This window comes from Podarcis vaucheri, assembly GCF_965113315.1.
Source record: "Podarcis vaucheri genome assembly, chromosome: 2".
NCBI classification, from domain to species: domain Eukaryota; kingdom Metazoa; phylum Chordata; class Lepidosauria; order Squamata; family Lacertidae; genus Podarcis; species Podarcis vaucheri.
The window spans coordinates 39190925-39217816 of NC_138760.1; the positions used below are offsets into that span (position 1 = coordinate 39190925).

Below are 26892 nucleotides of genomic sequence, written 5' to 3' on the forward strand. Positions count from 1 at the left end.
ATCTTATTTTTAAAAAATTCTTCCTCCATATACGAAGAATTATAATAACTGATGAAGGGGCCTGTATAGTACTGCTAGGGAGACTAGAGCTAGGTTTAGATTCTGCAGGCAGGGGACTAAGAAAATCTTGGGAACTGATAAATCATCTTCCCATTTTGTAAAAATGGGAATAGCAACACGAACCACCAAGAACTTGCTCTTTAGTAAGTGTGGAGAGGCGAAAATGACGAAAAGGCACCAGGAAGTAAATATACAAACGTTAAAAAGAGTTTATTTGAAAAGTACAAAATTAACTTACTTTATTAAATACCTCAGTTAGGGACTATGCTAGAATATATAAATATATATACATATATATAAGGAGAAGGAAAATCCTCCCCAATTTAAAAACCCTGTGTACCGGCTGCTCCTAGTGCACTGCCAATATTGCAGCATGTGTCCCTAGAAGAAGCCTTGGGTATACCTTTTCTTTGGCGGAAGGTGGCCGTTTTGAGAAGAGTCCGCAGACCGTTTGGTCGCCACCGTGAGCTCAGATAGGGGAGCGCTCCTCTTCAGGCTCAGCTTCCGGTTTTGTGTGCATCTCATCCTGGCGGTTCTTCTGGCACCCTGTTGGCAGAAAGCTGCGTCTGGGGCCCTGGGAGGCAGCTGACACTCCGCCTGTGGGCGAAGCTGCCCATCCTTCCTGGAAGATCCTTTCCGTTTCTGCCCGAGAATGAAACTTCGATAGAAAGATTCCACCTCTGGAAGGTCTGCCAGATTAGTCATCTCTATGGCATCGAGCAGATGGCTGTACTCCAGGGGGACAGGACTTCTTTGGCACTCTTGCAGTGGGGGCGAGTCCTGCCTCTTCAACACCTCCACGTGCATCTTGCGGTTTGGCGGCAGCAGCCGTGGCCTCTTCCTCTCTGCAGACTTGAGCAGCAAATCTGAAGCGCAGATCTGCAGGAATTCCTCTTCGGGATTTGCTTCCGGCTCCAGCTCTTGGGCCACATGATGCAAGTCTCTTTGGCGGGGGCACTGTGCCGTCATCCGGCTACTTGCGTACAACTGCGCCTGAGAGGGAGGCACCACCATCAGGTAGAAAAAGGCATGTGACAAGGATGTGTCCCTTGTCCAATTCTCCTGGCTTGGAGCACAAGCTGGTGACCCACACCCTGACACTTGAGACGACACGGCGGGGTGTGTCTGTGGTTTTCGTTTTTCATACCACGCTTGAAGAAACTTCTCCCGGCTGGATTTGGGCCCTCCTACGTCACTTGGGCACACGACTTCCTCCCCTGGAATGGCTCCCGTTTCCATGTAAGGATCTGTGATTTCAAAGAGCGAGACGGGGGAAAAAAATAAGTGAAAGAACTTTCTGACGTGCAATTTAATAAGGGGGTGATAAAATGGAGTCTCAAATTGACCTGCAAGGAATAGCTGTAGCGTTGCCAGGCAACCACACGCATTCTAGATCTCACCAGTCTCAAACAAGCTTCTTGGCCTAAGCCATCACAGCAATAGCAGTTGGGACAAGAGAGATCAGGCTTCCCGATGTCATAAGCACTCTGATGTCAGTAACTTGGACAGTTGCTCACAACTGTTCACAAACCCACGGTGTACTATTTATGTGACCTGACCACTTGCCAAAGCTGCAGCTGGCAAGTCTTGACTACTGAGTGTTAGTGGTGGCTGGAGTCATGGAGTGTGGCCAGTGAGGTCACAGGGGCATGACCAGTTGTTCTGGTTTTCTCCCCATCTTGCCTTTGCAAAGATTCTGTGGATACTTACGCATTGTAGTTGTACAAATACTTAGGACCTAACTAAACCGATAATCGACTTACAGGAATGCAAAACCTCCATACTTATCACAAATCCTACAGTTCCAGCAACACACAAGTGTTGAAAGTTGCAAAACACACACAGAAGACACCCACCATTTCTCCTTCCAATCCTCTTACCCATTCACAAAAATAAGTGGAAAATAGATATTACAAAGACACACACTGTCCACCATTGCTCTCAACAAATATTAATTTGAAAATAAGCTGCTCAAATTAGTAACCACACACATTCTTCCTAGATAGCTATGAAGAATGTGTTTTGAGGTGTGGCTTTCAAGAAAACCGTTCTGAGCAGGGTGGATAGAAATTAATGATTTAAAATAAATAAATAAGATTTTTAAAATAAAATGCTTTTGGAGGAAACACCTTTCTAAAGATAGTTTTCCATTTAAGTTACATTATAGTCCAAAGGCTATTCATCAGGAAATAAGGATTTGTTTTAAGTTTTTCATATTAAACTTCAACTCAGTCTGTTTTGTTTTTTTTAAAAAAAAAAACATTTAACCACATCAGTTAACAAACATGGATACATATGCTATGTTATTGTTTTAGTAAAGTACAGCAGAAAAGTCAAAATATAAACAATTTCATAATTACCTGTCTTTGTATTTCTAATAGTACAGTATAACCAAATCAGTAATTGTTCATATAACTGTAAAAGCTACTCTGAAAATTTATTATTCCAAAAATGAAACCTTCATCTGTTGTTAATATTAATATTATACCAGCAAGAATGAGTCTTTCTATTAAAAAATGATTTAATCAAGCCTTACTGACTGGTGATTTAAATCAATTTGATTTAAATAAATTCCGTTTCCCTTTAATTCCAATATCAGTTATGTGGTACGTGGGGACTTTTTAAAAACATAGACCTGATTAGCTAGAGAACTAATTAACTTTATTTTTTTACAATTTATACACCATGATTAAGGGACGCGGGTGGCGCTGTGGGTTAAAGCCTCAGCGCCTAGGGCTTGCCGATCGAAAGGTCGGCGGTTCGAATCCCCGCGGCGGGGTGCGCTCCCGCTGCTCGGTCCCAGCGCCTGCCAACCTAGCAGTTCGAAAGCACCCTCGGGTGCAAGTAGATAAATAGGTACCGCTTACCAGCGGGAAGGTAAACGGCGTTCCGTGTGCTGCGCTGGCTCGCCAGATGCAGCTTGTCACGCTGGCCACGTGACCCGGAAGTGTCTGCGGACAGCGCTGGCCCCCGGCCTATAGATGTGAGATGGGCGCACAAACCCCAGAGTCTGTCAAGACTGGCCCGTTCGGGCAGGGGTACCTTTACCTTTACCTTTACCTTACACCATGATTGGGCGGGGGGGGGAGAGAAATCAAAGCAGTTTGCAAAAAGAGAAAGAATAAAATTATCCGTAAAAAGTGAACAATGTTTGAAGAGCTTCTCTGAGTGAAAATGAAAGTACAAAATGTGTCTGAGACAGGAAAGCTGGGGAGGGATTTTTTTTTTTAACATTCTTCTCAGGAGGGAAGGCTCCGCCACAGTGACCAGCCTCCACCGCCCAATGTGTTTACAGTAGCAATACTGTTTCTGAATGCATAATTTTATCTGGTGCCACGAGCTTTCATAATAGAAGAGAGCATCGTAAAATAGCGGGTATGCACCACTTCTGTTTACAGTCACTAGGTAAGCCCAGCCCCCCCCCCACCAAAAAGAACCCAATTAAGAGGCCATTGCAAGTTTCCCAAACTCCTTTTGGATAAGATGTCCTCCCACATTGCCATGGGAAGCTGCAGCGTTTAGTGCTAGAATAAGCATTAAATATCTCCGCTGCTTGTTGCATCCCCTTGTCTGTGTGCCAGGTTACATTAGGCCCCAGGCTGAAGAGGATCTGATCCGATACCTTTGCATTGTGCTTTTGTTAGATTTGGCCATGGCAGTCGTAATCCTATCCGTTTGGGAGTAATTCAATTGGCTCTGCTTCTCAGGACTAAGCTCTCAGGCACTTAAGCAGTTCCCGTGCGCTCCCCACCCACCGCAATCCCCGTTTCCATTTCCTGCAATCTTGTCCTATGAAGTGGGCGCATTTACCTATGACACTGTGCCATCCCCCTTTCACACTATTTGCGCTGATGTTCTTGAGGCGGAAGAGAGCCCAACCGAGCCACTCGAACAGCTGCGCTGCAGGCTTTTGTCTTCTAATTACATCAGTGAAGAAGTGTTGTAGGCAAATGACTCCTCTAGTAGCAGAGCATTGCAGTTTAATGTGCAACATGAGCTCCTAACCGGCAGGCAAAACAACACTTCAGCTGAGATGGCCGGCCCCATGACCTTGGCTGTGTTGTGTGGGTGGGAGGGTGAGAGAGAGAGAGAGAGGAGATAGATGGCTCTCATAACAACAGGATTAATCCCTTGAACCTTGCAGAGCAGCTGACAATTAGGCAACAAAGAGCAAGTGAAATATTTAAAGGAGGACTTTTTTCCAACCTGTGTTACTTAATTGGTTTGGTTTGCTTTCCCTGGACATGAATATTTTATCATCCCACCTCAGGTTTCCTTTGAGGCACAAGTGACTAGAACCTACTTTCTTTTTAAATAGTAGCATTGTTACCCTAAAGCTGTGGATAGCTCCAGGATTTTTTGTGGGGGTGGGTGGGGGAGCAGGCAGGTTTCTCACACACAAAAACAGTGGTACCTCGGGTTACATGCGCTTCAGGTTACAGACTCCGCTAACCCAGAAATAGTACCTCGGGTTAAGAACTTTGCTTCAGGATGAGAACAGAAATTGTGCGGCGGTAGCAGGAGGCCCCATTAGCTAAAGTGGTGATTCAGTTTAAGAACAGTTTCAAGTTAAGAACGGACCTCCAGAATGAATTAAGTTCTTAACCCGAGGTACCACTGTATGGGAGGAATAGTGCCTGAGCATTTTGTCAGGTGTCTCACGTCCTACAGATGCTAGAATCATAGGATTGTAGAGTTGGAAGGGACCGCAAGGGTCATCTAGTCCGATGCACTGCAATGCAGGAATCTTTTGGCCAACATGGGACTCGAACCCACAACCCTGAGAGTAAGAGTCTCATGCTCTACCGGCTGAGCTACCAAAGATACTCCTTTCTTTTTTTCTTTTAAATGAAAGCTGGGAATCTGGTGATGATGCCACCCCTAATGGATGGCCATGCCTGAACCTGAGAAGTAAATCCATTCTGAGCCATGAAGCTCCTGTGCCTTTAACTGTACAGCAAGCATAAATTCAACAGAAGGGGGAAGTCATGTGTTTTGAATGTGCACTGGATGTGCGTTAAACTAATGGTGTGGATTCCGCCCCCCTTTTCTATCACTGCATCTTGATGGTAGAAGTAACAGAAACAACGCTTTCTACACTCCTAATAACACCAGTCAGAGAGGTAAGGAAGGAGGGGGCAGAGAACAGAACTGGTTTTAATAACTCTGAGAGGCATTAAAACACTCTGCTTATATTCAGAGGCACTCTTTCTAGAGGCGTTCGAAACTCCCATTGCTCTAGACGCGTTTTGCGAAAGGGAATTTCATTCATGCGAACAGTTTCTGAGCTCTGGGCGCAGTACTGTGTCTAAGATTTCAGATTAAAACTGACACTGCTGGAAGAAAAGGACCTTTTTCTGACTCTCCACTTCTAGCCACTCTCTGAAGACTGGAGAAGGGAGCCTCATAAGAATATTAGGGGGGCGGACAGGGGAGGTATAGCTTTGTGTGTGTGTGTGTTTTTGCAGTCTTTGGATGAGGACTAGACCATGTGAAATATGAACATAAGATTTTAGCTGCAGTTCATTCATTTTTAGCTTTGTATTCTTGTTATTAAAAAAGTGTGCCTAGACACTCCATTGCAGCGCCCACAACCCAGGTTTAAGGTGCCATCCAGCTCCTAGCTTTCATATCTTGTTTCTAATACTGAGATATGAGCAGCTATTGGGAACTTTGGGCTCTCCAGATGTTGCTGAAAATGGTGATGAATGGAAAGAAATTGTTCTTCTAGTTGATGGGAGCCCAGTAAGCAAGGGGACCCAGGAAAGGCTGCTGATTTCTTGCAACAAGACTGCCTCCAAATAATTTCCTGCTTATTTCGTTTAGGGGCGGGGCTCTACTTTTCTTGGGCTGCTGAGGATACACTGAAGCTTGTTTCCATCCCCATCTCCCCAAAAATTGGGCCTGACAGAGTTTTGAGTAATCTTTTCTAGCTAGGACACTGTTCAACACTGATCTTAAACCTTATCATTTACTTATTTACCACCTGCCCTTCATCCTAAGGTCTCAGGGTGGGTTACAGAACTAAAAACAATATTAAAAGTCAATTTAAAACATCTTATATGTTTAACAGAATTTACAGCTGTTAATATATATAGAAATGAGCAAACCAGTGATACTTTAGGGAGCAGACTAGCAGCCCATTACTTACATCATAGGAGCCTACACAACACAAAACACTGTTGCTGTATGTAGGTTTTATTTTATTTTTTATCTTACATTTTGGAAATGAACCTGAACCTGCCCTTACACACCCAGGACCCTACTGTGTGTCGCTGCTGGAAAAAGCCCTAGAGCTGCGTGGGTTTTGCAAAGGTTCCAGGATTTCCTTTTATTATACTTTTGTCCAAAAACTGGAGCTGAGAAACCTTGGTTGCTAGGATGCGACTGGCTCAAGGTCATCCCAGGAGCTTCAAGGTTAAACCTAGCTTTCAACAGCTGTTGGCCTCTTTGGAAAACCCCTTATCATATCTTATTAGCAGGGGAGAGCGAGATGCTCCTCAACCCCCCTCTCTTTCCCCCCTTATGTCCACGCACTCTTTTTGCAGGTGGGTCCCAGGCATTGCACTGGAGAAAGCGAGAAGGCGCTGTGGAAACCACCACCCCCCGTCCCCCTTCAGACCTCCGATTGAATTGTATGGAGGTTGGGAGCGACGTGTGCACTCTTGCCCCCACCCCACCCCAGTGAGAAAACGGTGGAGGGTTAATCATATCTACCGATATGGTAAACGAAAGCAAAAGCCCGACTCCATTCTGGCCTCGTGACCAATGCTGCCACGTTTGCTTTTGAATGGGTGAAAAGTTCTTCTTTTTTTTACAGTGCGTGGTTCGGCCCAGTTTAAACTCGTCTGTTTTTTTAATGCGCAAACCGCATTCGTGTTTTAGTTTAGGTTTTTTGGGTTGTTTATTTTTAAATGGTAGGAATAAAATAGAACCTGGAGTCCAGGCCTCTCCGAAGGCCTCTCGAGAGGGAAGGTTTGCAACGAAGCGGAGCCAATCTTTTTATCTTATCTGAAGGCGGCGCGTACGGGACGCGAAACCCCCGATAAGGGGGGGGGGGCGCAACCTAAAATTTTGCTAAGCAGCTTTCCTACACAGCGTGGATGGGGAAACCCAAACCTCCAAACGGGTTAGAAAAGCGGCGACCTTAAAAACAACCCCTTACTATGACGGCGGCGGTATAAAGCCGTTCTAGTTCCTGCTCTGTTAGCTGTATTAATTATTATTATTATTTAATTTTTATTACACTCCCTCCCATCTGGTTACGTTTTTCCAGCGGCTTCCAACGCATATAAAAACCATAATAAAGCATGGCTCTTTCAGGAGATCCTCAAAAGATGGAGAATCGCAACATGCCGGGGAGGATTGTGTGTGTTGTGCGTCTTTTCCTTGGTTGGACGAGGCGGACAAAAAGCCCTACGCCTACTCCCCACTGTCTCCCCTATAGAGAAGCTCCTCTTCAAGGGGGCGCTTTGCTAAAAGGCGACGCCTTGGCTCTCCCTCTTCTGCCCCTTCCTGCGCCCAGCAGTCTTAACACGGATGACAAATCTTGCTGGACAGCAGCGATTGCCGCAGCCAGATCCTGCACAACTTCGAGTTTTAGTGCTTGTAAAACCGCAGTAAGGCGATGTCTTTAACTAAGGCACACCCGCCGCCAACTCCACTTCTAATGAATGCGTAAAACGGTGTGCAAGGTAATATTTCCTGATTCGGTTCCAGATGAAGATGGCTCGGGTGGTGGAGAGGAAGCCAAGGCCCGCTGAGTTCAATGGGGCTTGTTACTCCCAGGCAATGGAGTACATAACTGCAACCTTCACATGCCAGCTGCCCCTTCAAAGTGCACACACCCCTTCAAATCGAAAAGGGATGGGAATTGGAAATATATATATATACCGCCGGGCCACATCAATAATTTGGCCTACGGGAAAAGGAAGGAGGGGGACTTATTATTTCGGACGAATGAGCTTTAAATATAGCGGGACATGCAAACAAACACAAACAAGCAAAGGAGATGGTGAACTAACCTGTTTCTTCTCAGCTACCCGTTGTGTGAGCCCACCTCTCCAGACTGGAAAGGGACGGCAGGTAAAATGCAAGTGGCAATCTTGCTTTTTTCTTTCTCTTTTAAAGATTCCCTCTAAACAGAGGTTGGCTAAGGAACCTTGTTGGGCAGAAATACAGGCCCCACCCAACCTGCGTAAAGTAGTTCCTGCGTATGGAAGCCTTATCTTAATGACTCTAATGATGGTTTTGGGGAGGGGTGGTGGCTATCCTGCTTGTCCTTTTTTAAAAACAAAAGTTCGCTCCGCCTGAGGTTATTTCCTATTTACCCCTTTTCCCTCCCCCTAGCAAGTAGGCAAGTTACTTTGAGAAAGGAGCTAGCTCCTGAAAAAAAAGACCAAAATAGGATGTATGTTAAGAAAGGCTGATGGGCTTGACAACTTGGCCCTATGAACTTTACTTACTGGACACAGGCATGGCATGGTTATCTCTAAAAAGGGGCCACTATCTGGAATATTCTAGTACAAAGAAACAGAATCATACCTATTTGAGGGGGAAACTTTGCCCCAAGGAACAGAACTTTCTACTCTATTGAATCTTTTCAGTTCTCCAAATGGAAAGGCCAAGAGGGAAAGAGCAACATTTTGTTTTGAATTTGCTTTTCCACTCAGGATTTAGCTATCTGTCCTGTTTATAAACCAGAATAAATAAAATGTCACTCTGAACGTCTGTGCAGGATTCAGAATCCTCTTGGTAAGCAAGCATGAGGAGAGAGAAGAGTCTCGTGCTTCCTGGTAGGGCCTGAAACAGCAAGGCCTCCTTCCACAGCAAGCAATTGGTCTACTTTGTAATATTTTCTCAGCCAGTTAGCTATTTGTATTATACTAATGCTCCCATTGTATAATCTGCCAGAAAGACTACAATGCACAACATTTTTTTATACTGTTGCTTTAAGCATAAACAAGGGGAGTAATATCTCCTGTAGTGCCCCGTACCTATTTAGCAGGGACACAATATTTTAATTTTGGGGGCCAGTGTTCACATCTTCCTATTGATTTCCAGAGAGAAAGCCATGCTAATCTCTTGCAGCAAAACCAGCAAAAAGCTTTATGGTAGCTTTAAGGACTCGTACGTTTGCCATGCCATAGTCTAGTGTCCATAAAAGTTTATGCCATAATAAATTTGTTGTATTTATAGCACTGCTAAATTATTTGTTTTTATGCTACTGGTAAAATTGTTGAAGCTTCCCTCCCCCTAATCTGGAATGCCCAATACAGCAGTAACAGCTGGAACAAAAACATTTCTCTATTTTTAAAAAATGCATTAAGGTCCCTATACTTCAACTGACAACTTTTAACAAACAATGCCCCAGACTAATTATGTTAGCTTGGAATTCATATGTAGATTTGACACTATCAGACTGAACAGAAAGAAAATGATTGAATTTGTACCTCCACAAGTGCTTCAGGTTCTTTTGCTAATTAATTACCAGCTGGACTCACTCTGATTGGATCTTTTTATCCATTTGAATGGCCCTTGTTTGCAATAGTAATGGATCACATGATTTTTTTATTTTTTGCTTTCTAGCCTTCCTTTCTTCTGTCTCCTGTTTTCTGAGGATTTCACTTTATCTGCAATCTACAAGCTTGTATTGTAGTTACACTGATTTACACTTCAGTCCCAGTAAGTAATACATGTGTCTTTCAGAGCTTCATGTTTTGCTATTGTGTTTGACTCTAGCACATGCTTTACGCAGGCAAAGACCGTTGTCTCGGTTTTCCCAGTGCCACTGCTAACCATCTGCTGCCATCATTGGTTGAAAAGTTCGGCCATGCCATTGGGAATCTTGAATTATTGATGCCATCTTTCCTTCATACTCCCTGTTCCCTCACGGCATACGTATCCTGGCTGAACCTAAGTTTACTATGAAAGTGGATGTACTGGAAATATCAAGAAGGGCTTCTACAGGCTGTTGAAGAAGAAAGGAACACGCTTATTAAAGCATTAGGCTGCACAGAACGCTGACTTCTGATCTCATCACTGCTAATCCCATTGTTGGAATTGAGAGGGAGGAGACTGGTAAGTTGGATAAGGACATTTAGACTAAACTGAAAATGTAAACAAATTGGCTGACTTCGAAATGGAAACTTGAAAAAGTATTCTTAAAGTGGCGCCTCTAAAATATTGAAAGTTGCCTTATATTCAGAGCCCACATAATTGCTGTAAAGGATGCAAAACAAAATAATGTATTTTATTGGACCAAGTTACATTAACATAAGATTAACATAGGCAAGTGTTTTTAGAAGATTTGCACTGCACTCATTCAGACAAGATTAAAGCCTTAGTATTCAGTCTAGGTAACATGTTATATTGCAGAATTTCACTCATATAACAAGTGAAAATTTTCATTGGACTCAAAAGCCAATGTACTGCAGTCCTGTTTTCTTTGGAGCTCAAGTTCCTTCTCTTTTTTTGTTTCTTAATTTAATTTTTCCTACAAATAATTCTTGAGGCCACTGCCTTTTCCACATAAAAAGGGTGAAATGAAACAAATTACTCTATAAATAATAAATCAGTATAAATTCTATCCATTAAACGTTTTCTGATATAAAATATTCTATTCCTAACAATCCTTAATAGGCTTCCTCATATCTGGCATGCTGGAACAGAACCTGATATTTTGTTATGCTGAGTGCACAATAGTGCTTCTATGAGTTTGGAACACAAATAGTACTTTCCAGTATTCCTCTTATGTTCATAGCCATTTTTTGCTTCCCAAACTAACAGTGATTTGTGGAAAACACTGAAACCACATGAGAAGTAGTTGACAATGGTCTACTGGAAATTTGTGTCTAAATACTAATTTCAAAGCTATGGGAGTATAGAGGTCTATTTTTCTGTATCAGTCAAACCAAGTGAGTCTCAAATTCCCTTAATTGTTTGAAATATATTTGCACAGTGATGTAAATATATCCCACAATGCATGGTATATAAATTAAGGCACATGGTGGAGTTTATGTGCCCAATTTGTATTGTATGCCTTATTTAACAAGAACAGAAACTGCATTTTTGGATGCCATCACAGTTTTCTCATTGTGGGCTGAGCAGAGGTGTGCAAAGTTTTGTCTTTCTTATTTACTTATTACAGGGGTGGATAATCAGGCTGTAAATGTGGTAAAATCAGAGGTGGCTAAGCTGTGGCCTTCCAGATGTTAAACTACAACTCTCACCATCCAGAAACATTGGCCATGCTGGCTGAGGCTGATCTGAGGTGGAGTCCAACAACATCAGGAGGGCCACAGCTTAGCCATCTCTGATTTTACCACATTTGCAGCCTGATTGTCCATCCCCCATGGAGTTCAAGGTAAGTTGAAGTATTTATGGAGATGAAAGCCCCCCACCCCCAAACAAAGAGTGGCAAAAGTTTTGTATGCAGCTTCACCTGGAAGGGAAATACAGTGGTACCTTGATTCTCAAACTTAAGCCGTTCCGGAATTCTGTTCCAAAACCAAAGCGTTCCAAAACCAAGGCACGCTTTCCCATAGAAAGTAATGCAAAATGGATTAATCTGTTCCAGACTTTTAAAAACAACCCCTGAAACAGCAACTTAACATGAATTTTGCTATCTAACGAGACCATTGATCCATAAAATGAAAGCAGTAAACAATGTACTGCAGTCACACAATCAATCAGTAGCTGAACTGGGTTCCACACAGTCACAAAAACAAACAAAAAAAGAGCCGCAGAAACAAAATAAATAGCAAAAAGAAACAGACCTCAGTGTAACACTCAAAATGGAAGCATGGCACTCAAATCAGAAGCATAACACTCAAAACGGAGCATGTTCAGCTTCTGAAAAAAGTTCGCAAACCGGAACACTTACTCCTGGGTTTGCAGTGTTTGGGTTCCAAGTTGTTTGAGTACCAAGGCGTTTGAGAACCAAGGTACCACTGGGCATATGTGAGAGAAGTTCTATACTTTAGTGTAACATTTCCATGTCAGTTTTGCTATCAAGCTGCCCACATCAGCAAAGGGGTGTGACAAAATACAGTTTCAGGTCTTAGACGATTGGATAATAGAGAATAAGAAATCCAGATAATAAGAAATCGGCCACCCCTTCTGCAGGTGATTTGTGGATTAAAAAAAAAAAAATTACTTGCACATTCATTGCACATAGAATATGACATCTTTCCTCTTAATAGATTGTGTGCTTACGTATATAGGAAGAATGGCACCTTCTCGGTCTAAAGCAGAACGCAAAACATCCAGAGAACAGAAAGCTGAGCATGGCAGCCAGGAAATAACAACACATGTTTCTCGAAAAAAGAAAAAGCATGTTGACGAATCAAAGAACCAGGACAGAAGGCTGAAGAAAAGAAAGAGCAATGAGAGAACTAATTCTGAAGATTCATCCTCTGATGAGGATGGGGTTCCTGTTGTCTCCGTGCAGGGCACAGCAAAGGGCAAGGGAGAGGTGAGAAGGCTGAAGGAAGGAAGGAAGAGTAGCTTCAAGAAAGAAGGAATAGAGAAGAGAAGTTCCAAGGTCAGAGAATGTCATTCTGATAGAAGACATGAGGAGCAGTTAATGTGCAAGGGAGAGAAGAACAGAAGAAGGGTCATGAGGCAAGATGATCAGATTTCAGGACAATGGCACAATGCCAGCGCGAAAAGCTGTGAATCTAAGGACACTGAAGACAATGAGAAACACAACTTGAAAAGGAAACATAAGAAGCAACCAAGCAAGAGAAAGAATATTGCTGATACTGAGTCCCTCACAATAGAAAATGAACAAGGTTCCCCTTGGAAGAAGCAAGAGTCATACCAGAGAAGTCATACTGAAAGCAAGGGACATTATAAGAGGAAGCCTCACTATAAGGCTAGTGGTAAGACTACCAGAGAAAAATGTGGAGGGCACAAGAAGACACATACTAGGAAGTCAGCTAGAATACTTTCCAAAGCAAATCTTGTGGATTCAGAAGGTTCATCATCATCATCTTCAAACTCCCAAGATAAATACAGTTTGAACCAAAGAATGGGAGATAAAGAGACTGGAAAGGACAAGTTCAAAGTCAGAGAGCGTAGACAGAACTCTTTGGAAGATGATAATGAAGAGCACTGTTCTAAGAAAGTGTTACCCACTATTGGGGAAGATCAACCTGCAGGCAAAACTAGTGACTGTCAAGAACTTCAGGAAACAGCCAGTGAAAGTGAAGGAAAGTCAGAGATCATAGCAGCAAGACAAGAGGCTGAGAATGAAGAGAGTCACTCTGAGATAGATGAGAAAATAAAAGGGAGTGATAAAAGATATGTGGCAAGAAAAGTTGCAGCAAGTGATAATGATGAGCAAAGTGGTGACTCAGACAATTGCAGTAGTAGCCCTACAGAGGAAGAGAGCAATGATGGGGAGCATGAAAATCTTTCAGAAAAAGGGAGTGGCAAAGAAGCCTCTGATTATGAGCAGAGTATACCTGGAAGTGAAGAGGAGGAAAGTGAGATGAGCAGCTTTGCAAAAAGAAAAAGTAGAAACAAGAAAAGATCAAAGCTCCTCAAGTTTGGCTCGAACAAAAATCCTCAAGAGAACCAGCAGACGGAAGAGAACATGAGTGTCAATGACAAAACCACCACCTCCTCACTACAACTAATAAAGCACAAAAGTGAATATCGTGGTAAGATTGATCCATCCAAACAAGGCATGCATTTAGAAGAGCAAACAAGCCGAGATGCAAGTTCAGGAGTAGATGCAGTGGCCTTGCTCGAAAAGAGATATAGCCACCTGACTTCACAATCCAAAATTCTGCTAAGCCTAAAAAGCAGGCATAAGGATGCTAAAGCCAAACTATTGACAAGTGGCAGCAAGCTTTGTCCTAAGGCAGCAGAAATTGGCTCTGATTTGAAGAAGGCTGGAAGCATTCATCCAAAAAAGAGTACCAAAAAAAATGACAAAATGGTTTCTAGAGCCAAGGAGATTAAAGAATCAAGTCTCTCTACTGCTTCAAGCTCAAACGTTAACGCTGGAAAGCTTTCTGTTGAGAAGAAAAAGAAAATTGGAAAAGTAACTGGAAATGTCAAAATGGCTTCAAATCAGGTCCTGGAGACAAGAGAGGAAGAGGAGCTAGTGGAGGAACAAACTGTTGAAGATGCTGCCGGAAAAGGCACAATCTCTTCTAAGCAAACGAAATCCAAATCTCTACAAACCCTTTCAGCGTTTAAGAAAGTGACCCATTGGCTTAGCCATAAGCCTCCCAAGAAAGCAAGCTTGAAAGAGCGCTTCTTACGCGTGGCACGTGCAGTTGGCCTCTCTGGATGGCTCTTCAAGAAGTTTGGCAAGAAGAAGAGGAGCAACAAATCATTTGGATTCAGGAGAAGAATGGCTATCCGGATTGTTGGCACTGTTGGGCTGGCCAAGCGATGTGGCAGGCCTTTCCATGACTCAACAGGGGAGCAAATGAAGAAACACTTGTTAGAATGTGATCAAACCGGAGATGAAGATACAGTTGTGAACAAAGAACTGGAAGAAGGGGCAAGGTCTTCAAGGAATCTCAGTGGACAGTCTGAGGAAGAGAAGAGCAGTATCACGGATGCCAAGTTTGCCATTGTGTTCCCCAGGGTTCATCAGTTGGTGAAGTCCCAAAATGCTTCTCTTGAAATTGACTGTAGTGGACCACAGCTGCAGTCATGTGACCAGCCAAGCAGGAAAACAGTAATATCTGTCCAGCCAGATGCTAAATTGCAACATGAATATTGTAAGCCAAATGGCCAAAGGAATAGTCAAGTGCTTCCTTGCAGTTCTCGAGCTGATGTATCTATACCAGGTATGTAAAATCAAGCTAATCCTAAAGTAAGGTAAAGGGACCCCTGACCGTTGGGTCAAGTTACGGCGCTCATCTTGCTTTACTGGCCAAGGGAGCCAGCATACAGCTTCCAGGTCATGTGGCCAGCATGACTAAGCCTCTTCTGGCAAACCAGAGCTGCGCACGGAAACGCCGTTTACTTTCCCGCCAGAGCAGTACCTATTTATCTATTTGTACTTTAATGTGCTTTCAAACTGCTAGGTTGGCAGGAGCTGGGACCGTGTAACAGAAGCTCACCCTGTCGCGGGGATTCGAATTGCTGACCTTCTGATTGGCAAGCCCTAGGCTCTGTGGTTTAGACCACAGCGCCAAAAAAAACCATTAAGTTGCTTATGCCACATAATAAAGACTCTTAAGAAAAAGAAAAAGGCAGGTCTTTAATTATGCTCCATTTCCCCCAAATATAGTCCTCCATGTACCTTCCTCTCAGCTTTCCTGCAGTACCTTTCCCCAGTCAATGGCCATGTCTATTCTATAACTTAAGTTTGTAAGCCAGGAAATGCGCCATTAGTTCTCCCTTACCCAGCCTTACGCTATATATTCCCCCCCCCCCATTTCTCTCATTTCTTAAAACCAGACAATGAAAAAATGGGGAGAATTCCTCTGGGAATTTGTAATAATGATTTTGAATCTTCTGTTGTTGTTTTTTAACTCTAGCTGAGTTAAGAGCTGTTACCACACTACCTCAGGAGACAAATATTGCTCTTTGCCATGCTGCCATTTTGAAATCCCATCCAGTAGGCTTTTTCTGTTGAGCTGAAATTCTTGAGGGGGAATGGTGGGTCAAAACAGTGTTTTGGTTTTCATTAGTATACATTTGTGAAGTTTTTAATATTTGAAGTTTTATTCTGTTTTTAGTGTTCTGTTGGGAGCTGTCCAGAGTGGCTGGGCAAACCTAGCCAGATGGGTGGGGTATAAATAATAAAGTTATTGAAGTTATTATTATTACTGTGATGTTGCTGTAATGATGTGCCCTTGATCCAAGAGGAAAGCAACATCTGGTTCCTTGAATAAGACTGAAGCGTTCATTTGCAAACTTCAGACTTGGATACCATCAAATACAACTAGAAACGGTTGATGTAACATGTAACCTGCTCTCTTTTTTTCTAAGTTGAAGGAAGGGTGTTACAAGACTCTGTACCTTCCAGCTTGGGGGAAGATGACAAGGCAGACCTCAGCCAGAGGAGCATGCCAGAAACCATGGAACAAGTGCACTGGACTCAGCACCAGCCTTTTACATGTGACCCTACCGCTTGGCTGAATTCTGAAACGCTGCTCCCACGGCTCACCATTGAGAACTTAAGCAAGTGGACTTTATATAAAGAGCAGGATCTGGCCAAGTCTCTTAGGTCAAAAAAAACATTGCAGGGAAGGTGGGAGGCAGAAGATATCACTGAAGATGTCCTTGAGATGGACATGATGCAAAAGCAGGTTGGTGCATTCTGTGCTAGAGATCATCGTGTGGGATGTGGCTGAATTGATGTTATGTATCTCTTTGAAATGCCATTGTTATATACCTTCCAGATGTATAAAGATGAGGATTGCTACATGGAATTTGAAAAAGTGGAGGACCTTTCCAGGTTGGAGTAAGTATGGCGCAAGGTGTTTTTCTGATAGAAGTGTATGAGGAAACCCAGTATCATCAGGGTCCAATCCAGGATTCAGCGTGTAGTTATGTATTGATTTACTTCCAACATCAGTAGTAAACATTTCTTCAAATTAACTGCCGGATTTTGTTTTGGGGGGGTAGAAAAATAGGTATGTTATCAAATCAGAACCCTCAAATATAATATTTCTTCCCCCCCATCCAGGGAAGTCAGCGAAAGCTCTGTGCTGCTGTGCCTGAAAAAGAGATTCCATCGCAACTTTATTTATGTATGGATATTACTTTCTTAATCTCTCTAATTGATTGTCATAAGAAGTAAGTGCTTGTGTGTAAGAATGTTGAGGATGGGTGGGAGACACTGATTTCCCACATGGGGAAGAATCCGCAATGGAACCCTTTGTGACTGAATATAACAGTGCCATTTTCTTAGTGTAGAACAGGGGTTGGGAACATTTTTCGGCCAGAGAGCCACGTCTTTATCTCTCCCTCTGCTGGTGGGCCAACCTAGGCAGGTGGGCAGAGCTGGCTACCTGTCTCTCACCTGACATCGCAGTAAGACCAGGGAATGCTTCCCGTTGAAGCCCTAATGGTTGCAAACCAAACCATGGGGCTTTCAAACAACCCTTCATAATTGCAACGAGAGCTAGCAGGCAGGTGGGAGTGAGCCTTGCTTGATAAAGGAAGAACTATGAGCTGTTTGATGTTGGGTGTGTGGCCTCATGAGCCAGTTGGGGAGGCCTGGAAGGCCATGTTAGGTCTGCAGTCTGGAGATTCTCCACCCCTGGTCTTTACAAGAGTAAAGGGAGGGGACTTGGGTTTGAAATTCCTGCCCTGCTTTTGAGGATAAGTAAAGCCAAGGCAATGCTGTGCTTCTTCGTAGACGTACATTGGGCATATCTTGATCTGTATCAATCCTTTCAAGCCACTCAGCCTTTTTTCAGAAGATGTGGTGATCCAGTACCAGAATGGCCTGCTCTCCAGAAATGCACCGTATGTCTGCATTGTGTTTTCTCCTTGTCTTATTCCAATAATCTTATTCATGCTGCATACAAAATCCTGCCTTTCATTTGCAATCTTGGGCTCATTTCACTTGGCCAAAGTGATTGTGCCTCTCTTTGGAATTTAGGAATATGGCACAATTCTTTCACTCATTTCAGTGACAATGTTGCTATTGGATTTTATATATGCTTGCTCACACACAAACACACACACACACACACACACACAACGTTCATCATCTCACTCAGATCTGCAATGTAATTTGTTTATGTATTTGTTTTTGATTTCTGGGGCTCGGGCAACAAATTACTGATTTTTGTCATAGGGTTGGAGTTTTTGTCCCAGGGAAGCAGGTTGCACACAATAAGAGTGTTCTAGAAGCAAAGAACTTTACAAAGTGCTGCTAACCCATTGTGGGTTTAAATTCCCACCCAAACCTTTGATCATGTTTAGCAATGCTCCTGCTAGGGTTTTTATCATAGAATACTGGTATTATTTTGAAATAAAGCTGATGTCCTTCCCCCCCCTTTTTAAAGCACTTTCTGAACACATGACTCCATAATGGAAAGCCTGAGTGATCAATTTAACACACGCCTTACAAAAAGTTGGACTAGGACAAGTTATCCTTGCCAAGCTGACTTTAAATGCCAGCATGTTGTTGGTTTTTTAAAGATATTTCATCGACACTCCACAAATACTCTAATTTGTAAATACTTTGCAAAAGCGGAAATTACTGAAAACAAGGTGTTTGGGTGCTGACCTTTGCACCTGAGCAGCTTCTCTAGCCAGCTGTGGCTTTTTCTCCTATGCCCTAATGATCCTATGAAGGGTAGTCTTTCCCGTTCCTTAATTCAATCAGGGGAAAGAAAGTGGAATTGATTGTTTTCACAACACTGTGTGCTTGCCTTGCGGGGTTGCAGTTTACACAGAAATAAAACAAAAGACAAAAAGATTCCCAACACCCAATATATTTAGTAGGTTACTGTAAACTAGGTTGACTTTGAGATAGTAATGGTCAGCCTCATTTTCAAAGAGTATACAGTTGTTTGTTTGTGTTGGTAAAATCATAAACTAGAGGGTGTCCAGAGATCCACAGCAAAAAGCAGCCTCTATTCAATAGCCCTGTGTCGTAGACAGACTTTAAGATTGTAGTGCCTTGAACTGGAATAATTTCCATTAACAGTAAAAAGAGTCTTTAAGAACTTGATTAATTTTTAGATGCAACTCCTTTATTTATCCCTTCACAACAACATGGCTGTAAGGCAGACAGGTTTTATAATTGTAATGGCCAGACTCATATTAAATTAACAGGGCCTGACATATATTTCCCATTGGGGAGATTTTTTAAAAAAAAATAATGAAACAGTTCTTCACAATAACCCTCTATGGTAGGCAACTTTTAAGTAATCTCTGGTTTCAAACCAAAAATAGAAAAATTCATGGTTTCTTATTGCTTACGGAAAGTAATATGTAAGTGTGCTGCTGATTTAATTTGAGGCTGGCTATTACAGTCTTAAAGGTCTGCCATGCCGGGTTGGTGTTAGTGAAGGGCTGCAGCTAAGAACTAGAAAAATCCACCTGTTCAGATGCCAGTATAATGCTTTGATCTGAGACTGGCTTAAACCATAGAACAACAACAACAAAATCTGTATGAGACCCATTTTGCTATTAATATTCTGATCACTCCAGTTTTAAATACCTTCTTATCTCACATGGCTGTATTATGCCAAAGTGCTCAGCTTTGGGGTTTGCTGCCAACCAAAGTACTTTATTACAATAGCTTGTGGAGGACTAAGTATAATGTGGGGAAGTTTTTAAGCCTCCTGGCGTGCATTCCACTAAATCTAATGTTTATCGCCAGGATACTCAAGCCAGTGTGGTGTAGTGGTTAAGAGCGGTAGACTCATAATCTGGTGAACCGGGTTCGTGTCTCCGCTCCTCCACATGCAGCTGCTGGGTGACCTTGGGCTAGTCACACTTCTCTGAAGTCTCTCAGCCCCACTCACCTCACAGAGTGTTTGTTGTGGGGGAGGAGGGGAAAGGAGATTGTTAGCTGCTTTGAGACTCCTTAGGGTAGTGATAAAGCAGGGTATCAAATCCAAACTCCTCCTCCTCCTCCTCCTCCTCCTCCTCCTCCTCCTTCTTCATCTTCTTCTTCTCCCAACCTCTCTCCCAATTTCATTCTCTAACTAAAACTTTCCATGGCTCAAGCACTCTCAACCCTAGACTTAATGGCTCTGAGCCACAGCATCTGCACAGTTTGGTTCTGTTAGGTTACAGGTGGGCAAGCTGTGGCCCATGGTATAATTTTTGACAGTTCTCGGATACAACAATCCAGAGAAAGTTAAGCACAATTAAGTTCTACAGAAATCTTGCATTTATTGGAATAAGCTGCTCTGGTTTCTTCCTCCCCCCCCCCCCCCGAAGGAGTGTGAGGTATGAAATGTTAATAAACATGGTCCAATTTCAGCATCTGCTACCCAATGTGGCCACTTCTGCCTCAGGAATTTCCTGTCCTCCCTTACCTTACCACTCTGCCAGCTCTGCTGCCTAAATATTTCAATGTGCTTGTACAAAAAGTAGCTGTTGATAAGGTGTTGTGTCAATCTCTGTACAAATAAGCCTGAACTAATTTTGATGCGACTGGAATTTAGTAATAACTAAAAACTGGCTGAGTAATAACATGGGTTTTCTTCTTTCTCTCTCCCCCCCCCCATTTCTTTTGGTCCCCTTGCAGACATATATTTGCCATCACAGAAATGGCATATGCCTTCTCTCAGAGCTCAGAGAAAGAGCAGTGCATTGTCCTCAGGTAAGAGAGAGATAAAGGCAACTTTCCTAAGATTGTCTGAGATTTATTTTCCATCTCCCTATTGCTTCTTCTGCACTGATGCAAAAGGGGCCCAAGTGTCATTAGGGGCACTATTCAGGCCATGTTTGTTGGGTGTTTTCCTGGAAGTAAGCAATTGAATTCAGTGGAACTTACTTCTGAGTAGAAATATTGTGGTGTTGAGATTTCTCTTCAGGATTCTGCTGCTTCTGCAGCTAATCTGCAGCCATGTAATACAGAGGGCCAATAGACAAGCCACCTGCTTGACTGGCACAGGCTTCCTCAACCTCAGCCCTCCAGATGTTGTTGGCCTACAACTCCCATGATCCCTAGCTAGCAGGACTAGTGGTCAGGGATGATGGGAATTGTAGTCTCAAAACATTTGGAGGGCCAAGGTTGAGGAAGCCTGATCTAGCGCATTCTTTCATTGGGACAGGAGGGGAGGAATTAGTGCTTTGGATATGACTTGCCAGCATTTGGTGTGTTTAGGAGCATCATACCAATCTTCCAAATATGCATCTCATGTTGGGACAGTATGTGGGAACCTTGGTGCATGGTGGTGGTGGTGGTGTGAATCTGCCATAGTTGGTTTTCAGCATGGCTTTATTTTATGGACTACTTGCCCTTTATGATCAAACCTATTGATTTGGGTGGCCATTAACACCATTGAGGTTTCTCTTGAGCTTCCAGCAGTCTTTTCAGACTGGTTATATTGCCATAAAAGTTGTGTTTTGTTTTTTCCCCCTTTTTGGCTGACAAATTATCTTCGTCTTTGTTGCTGTTTATAATAAGCAATGGACAATGAGATCTTAATTGGATTTTTTTTTTCAAGAAAGAAAAGGGAAAAACCCCACCAGTTCAACTGTTGATAAACTGCACTGGTGGAGAATGTGATCCAGCAACTTAAATAACAGTGACGATCTTTGCATTACACCTCCCTCCTTTTTAATGTTTTCCAGTGGACACAGTGGCTCGGGAAAGACTGAAACTGCCAAAGCGATCATCCTCTATTTGTCCAGGCTATACCAAAGGCAAGAAAGCCATGGGATAAAGCAAGTATGTGTACTATTATTTAACATTTCTTTAGTGACAATAAGATGTTCAGAAGTTAGGTTGCCATTGAGCACAATTAGTGCATGTTGCAGCCCGAATACTAAATGCTTGGTCTGAAAATAAATCTTAATGAAATCTTCCATACAAATACATTTAAAAAGGTAATGAATTAATTAGAATTTTATATCCGCTTACCCTGGGAATAACCACCATTGAGCTCAATGGGACCCATAAGATTGTACTAAAAGTAATGTAATGTTATTGATTGATTAAAAAAAATAAGGCAGCATCTTTAATATTAATATTGTCCTTGTCCTTACAGCCATCTGATGTGTTACCCATCTTGGAAAGTTTTGGAAATGCAAAGACCATCTTAAATGACAACTCCAGCCGCTTTGGAAAGTTCTTGCATGTCCACCTAAGACAGTGAGTTAAAAAAAAGAAATTAATATTTCTGTTTGAAACAGAAAAAGCATAGATAGTGGGGGATGCAAAATCAACAGTAAGGTAATAACTTTATTAGGAACAATGTATTTTTTAAAAACTTACTGAACGTGTAAAGCTAGTGGATGTGTTAATGGAGGATATAGCCTTATCAGTGATTCCTGTTGGCTCATGTTCACATGCTTGGGATGGATTCCAAGGGATTCCAGTCAGCTTCTCTTTGCTGTTTGAGGAATGATGGTCTGCTCTTAAGAACCGTACGGACACACCAAGGAGTCTTGAGGACAGCCTGCCTCTGTCACATGAGAGGCTGTTCTCGGAATCGTTTCCAATGAGAGACTGGTTCTCTTGGGCTCCACCCAGAGCAAGGGCAAGGAGACAGGTTCCCTTCCAGCAGCAGGAGGAATGGAGCTGAAATGGCTTACCTCAGGAATGGCAAAACTATTGGCCCTCCAGACGATGCTGGACTCCAGTTCCCATCATCCCTGACCTTTGGATGTTCTGGCTGGGGTTGATGGGAGTTGGAATACAACAACAATAGGAGGGCCAGATGTTCACCATTTCTGACTTATTATAAATCTGTTAAGAAATAGTGTGCAAATCAGCTCTGGTCTACAAGCTGGTGCCTCTTGGGAGATGACAGCACTTCTTAATTTATTATGTAAAAGAGACTGGTGCAGTAACAACAGATTCATCTTTAGTTTTTCTCACATAAAAACTACCATGCGCCTTAATTTGTATGTCATGCTTTCATTGACCGGGTCTCACTGTGCATTCTAAACTCCCACAGCTTTGAAATTCCAAGTATTCAGACGCCAGTTGTCAGTATTCCCCAGCATTTATTTGAATCAAAAGACCTCCCTCAGATACTTTTCCATGAGATTTCAGTGTTTTCCACAAATCACCATTAGTTTGGGGAGCAGGAGCCTGTGTTTTAAGAATGCTACTAAACCTCTGAATGCCTTATTTCTTCAATGGCGAGTGTTCAAAAAATTGCCTTGCATTATTGAACAAAACCTCCCATTCCATAAAGTCTATAGTCAGGGCAGAAAATAAAACGACTCGTCTTACAGAAATCTCTTCCTCATAGCGGATTTATGGTGGGAACGTCCATCTCTCAGTACCTTTTGGAGAAGTCCAGAGTTGTTTTTCAGGTAAGGACAAAAGTGTTCTCGCATGTCAGATGGCCGATAAATTACCTGTGTGCATGAGACGCACTATTCTATATTAAGTAATCCCGCTTCCATGTGTGACCTGCAAACCCACATAGGGAAGAGTTTTTTGGGTAAAAGGGAATGGGATGGGGGACAGGATTTGTGGAGATCTGAGTTTGTGCTAGTTGTTTGTAGATGCTTTTAATATTTCTCCTTCACCCTGGCCTTTGATACCTTGAGATGTAAATTTTTAGGACCCGCCCTATTCTTGTGACTGCAATTGTTGTATTTTAAATGGCTGTGATCCACTCTGGGGTGTTAATGGTGATGATTATGATACCACCTTCACATGATGTGGGAAGTCACATCCTCTTGAGCAAAAGCTGCGCCTCCATGTGGGAAGGTAACTAGTCTACAGAATCACCTTGCAAATTCTGAAGCTTGAACATGGCAAATTGGGGGCGGGGGGCAGGTCTATAAACATGGATTATCAGTGAAGTTAGACATCAGTCAGCAGTATCCTACAATCACTGTGTCCACCATCTGTACTGTTCATTTTAAAATCTCAGAAAACTGCTGGCAGTCAGCAACTTTTTTTCTCCCAAGTAGTATATTCCTGTTAAAGAGAACGATGCTGATCCACACTATCCACTGATAGCACAGCCATGACTCTCTCTAAAGCAGGCATAGGCAAACACGCCCTCCAGATGTTTTGGGCCTACAACTCCCATAATCCCTAGCTAACAGGACCAGTGGTCAGGGATGATGGGAATTGTAGTCACAAAACATCTGGGAGGACTGAGTTTGCCTATGCCTGCCCTAAAGAATCCTGAGAACTGTAGTTTGTTAAGGTGGCGGTAATAATAATAATTAATAATAATAATAATAATTTATACCCTGCCCATCTGACTGGGTTTCCCCAGCCACTCTAGGTGGCTCCCAACAGAATGTTAGAAAAACACGATAAAATATCAAATATTTAAAAAAATCCCTAAACAGGGTTGCCTTCTCAAAGTCAGATAGTTGTTTATTTCCTTGACATCTGATAGGAGGGCGTTCCACAGGGTGGGCGCCACTACTGAGAAAGCCCTCTGCTTGGTTCCCTGTCTAGGGACTGGTCCTCCAAGAAGGGAAATCTGCTGTTCCCAGGACTCTTCAGGGCTGAGCCACATGCTTTAAATGTGTGTTGGGTGTGCTTTAAATGTATGGGGTGGGATTCAACTTAAGTCCTAATAACAAGGGCAATGGGGCTTCCGCCCCTCTCCTTGTGCACCCCCTGATATTGACTCATTGGAGTCAGAAGAACCTCCAGAAAAAAGTGCAGGGGGGAGGGGGAGGAGGAGGAGGATTGTTCTGTTTGGCAAGCGAAAAAGCCTGAGATGACATAACAATTGCAATAGCAGAATGTTCAATTCCTCCCATGGTGTGGATCTGCGAGGGCTACCTCCTCTTTGTTTTTTAGGGCCGAGGTGAAAGGAGCTTTCATGTGTTTTATGAGCTGCTGTGTGGTCTTCCAGTAGGACAAAAAGAGGAACTTTACCTGCAGGAGGCAGAGACTTACTTTTATCTAAACCAGGCAAGTAAATAGATGGTTTTAGACACTCAGCTGAGCCACAGCAGTGCTTGCCTTGCTTTACAGAAATAGCTTGACTCGGATGTATTTTCCCCACTCCCCAATTCTGCAGGACTAACCCTTTTATAAGGATTTAAAAGGTTTTATAGGGGGTGAAATTACAGGACTTGAAAAAGAAATCTTGCACTCTGAACTAAAATAAATGACCCATATATCTCATGGGCAGGCTGACCCATTAATATTGATGCAATTTCATTTTACCTGCCTCTTTCCGAGGGCTTGCGGAAGTAATAGCGTATTCTTGTTGTTGTTTTTAAAAATTTCCATACGGCCTTTCATCCGAGGATCACAGGGCAGCTGAAACAAAATGCATACAAAAGTAACAAACCAAAGCAACTCCCCCAAGAAAGTAGATAGGTAGCCGTGTTGGTCTGCCATAGTCAAAATAAAAAAATTCCTTCCAGTAGCACCTTAAAGACCAACTAAGTTAGTTCTTGGTATGAGCTTTCGTGTGCATGCAGTGTATCTGAAGAAGTGTGCATGCACACGAAAGCTCATACCAAGAACTAACTTAGTTGGTCTTTAAGGTGCTACTGGAAGGAATTTTTTTATTCCCCCAAGAAATTCACTCTATACCTACATAATCCTGGCTGTGGAATGGCATCCAAAAGAAGGCAGTTTTTAGCACTTTCAGCATGCAGAAGCTTTAATAGACCAGAAGAGGAAGGATGTGGAATAGTTGTATACCCAGTCTACAATATGCCACTTATACACCCAGTAGGTCACTGCAGCCTGCGGGAGAACCTCTTCCTCATGTTCCAAAGAGCTCCAAAGCTCTGAAGTAACTTGAAGCAGGGCTTTAGGGTGGCTGCTCCCACTCTTGCACTTTCTGGAAACAACTGAAGACATTGTTATTCCAACATCCCTTCCCAGGTGGATGAATAGGTCTCTGCCATTGGTGCCTTACTTGTGTGGAAGGCGATTAAATGTGAGGTGCTCATTAAGTAAAGGTAAAGGGAACCTGACCATTAGGTCCAGTTGTGGCCAACTCTGGGGTTACGGTGCTTATCTCGCTTTATTGGCTGAGGGAGCCGGTGCACAGCTTCCGGGTCATGTGGCCAGCATGACTAAGCCGCTTCTGGCGAACCAGAGCAGCACACGGAAACGCCATTTACCTTCCCGCCAGAGAGGTACCTATTTATCTACTTGCACTTTGACGTGCTTTCGAAGTGCTAGGTTGGCAGGAGCAGGGACCGAGCAACAGGAGCTCACCCTGTCGTGGGGATTCAAACTGCCGACTTTCTGATCGGCAAGTCCTAGGCTCTGTGGTTTAACCCACAGCACCACCCGCGTCCCTGAGGTGCTCATTACATAAGAACAAATTCTGCTGCCTAGGCTAGAGTTAAGTGGACTTGGAAACCCTTCAATGGGCCTAGTTCTCATTGTAGAATATGTTGGCAACCCAGGTCTAACCTCTCATGTATTTTGAAAATAGCCCTTCATTCACAAAAATCCAGAGTTTATGGGCTTCCTACCAGGAAGCGTAAGTATTCCCAGTGCAAGTTCATTCCTAACTATGCGAACTTGTGTTGACTCTCAAGGGCCGAGTGTGTGAGCTTCCAGGAAAGCAGGATGATCACGATTTTCTGGTCTTGATTAAGGCTCTCCAGACGATAGGTCTCTCCAGTGACCAGCTGAACTCCATCTTTGCAGTGCTCTCTGGCATACTGCAGTTGGGAAACATCTGTTTTACATCCTGTGAGGTATGTTGCATCTTTGCAAATTCAAGGTGTCATTAGCAATACCACCTGAGCCCAGTGGAAATGGCCCGGGGACATTTTTTTCCATTTAGGGTGCCTCTGAACAGCCAGTATTTTGTGTGTGGCAGCAGGGGGATTCTAGAGCTAACCCAAACCTTAGGTTTGCACAGTTAAAAGTGCATTAAAGGGCTCTAGTGCAACAAGTCCACTTTTTTTAAAAAAAGAAACAGACTTTTTGCAAAATAAAAAAATTCCTTCCAGTAGCACCTTAAAGACCAACTAAGTTAGTTCTTGGTATGAGCTTTCATGTGCATGCACACTTCTTCAGATACACAGACTTTTTGCAGTTAGGAAACTGACGAGGAAATGTACTGAAAATGTGGGATTAAATAATTGTTAACCACAGTGTCAGGGAACTGCCATCGGCTTGCTCAGAGGCGAGAGATAGACGGGCAGTTGTGTTACAGAGTTGCGAAGCAGTTCCTCTTCCAGGAGGAGGAAAGCCCCACCTCTAGTGGAGAAGAGGTGCAAGGACCAGAGGATGCTAGTAAGAGCCTTAAC

At 43.0% G+C, this 26892-nt stretch overlaps 2 protein-coding genes across 6 annotated transcripts; one reads left to right on the top strand and one right to left on the bottom strand.

The window, feature by feature from the left end:
• Window positions 1–306: 306 nt before the first annotated feature.
• LOC309521681 (uncharacterized protein) lies at window positions 307–8191 on the bottom strand. Of its 5 annotated transcripts, none has more exons than XM_082204394.1 (2): window positions 7307–7858; window positions 307–1307 (listed from the first exon to the last, which is right to left on the bottom strand). In XM_082204394.1, the coding sequence occupies exon 2, from the start codon at window positions 1297–1299 to the stop codon at window positions 442–444; it is 858 nt and encodes a 285-aa protein (XP_082060520.1). In that variant the 5' UTR covers window positions 1300–1307; window positions 7307–7858; the 3' UTR covers window positions 307–441. The 5 variants fall into 5 exon arrangements, with proteins under 5 accessions (XP_082060520.1, XP_082060519.1, XP_082060517.1 ...); XM_082204393.1 differs by lacking the exon at window positions 7307–7858 and adding an exon at window positions 1461–2064; XM_082204391.1 differs by lacking the exon at window positions 7307–7858 and adding an exon at window positions 1407–2063.
• A 1842-nt stretch (window positions 8192–10033) lies between these two features.
• LOC309527487 (uncharacterized protein) lies at window positions 10034–26199 on the top strand. Its single transcript, XM_082214316.1, has 12 exons — window positions 10034–10140; window positions 12264–14873; window positions 16024–16343; window positions 16437–16498; window positions 16724–16787; window positions 17399–17508; window positions 20255–20329; window positions 21307–21403; window positions 21723–21826; window positions 22935–22998; window positions 24516–24574; window positions 26173–26199. Exons 2-11 carry the CDS (start codon window positions 12290–12292, stop codon window positions 24516–24518), a joined length of 3483 nt encoding a protein of 1160 aa, XP_082070442.1. The 5' UTR covers window positions 10034–10140; window positions 12264–12289; the 3' UTR covers window positions 24519–24574; window positions 26173–26199.
• Window positions 26200–26892: the final 693 nt, after the last annotated feature.

Coding starts and splice junctions, on each gene's coding strand:
- LOC309521681 (XM_082204390.1), bottom strand. CDS start 4,054: ATGTTGCACATTAAACTGCAATGCTCTGCTACTAGAGGAGTCATTTGC. Junction 1,308..3,870: donor GGGATGGCACAGTGTCATAG/GTAAATGCGCCC, acceptor TTGAAATCACAG/ATCCTTACATGGAAACGGGA.
- LOC309527487 (XM_082214316.1), top strand. CDS start 12,290: ATGGCACCTTCTCGGTCTAAAGCAGAACGCAAAACATCCAGAGAACAG. Junction 16,788..17,398: donor TCCATCGCAACTTTATTTAT/GTATGGATATTA, acceptor GCTTCTTCGTAG/ACGTACATTGGGCATATCTT. Junction 21,404..21,722: donor AAAGCCATGGGATAAAGCAA/GTATGTGTACTA, acceptor TTGTCCTTACAG/CCATCTGATGTGTTACCCAT.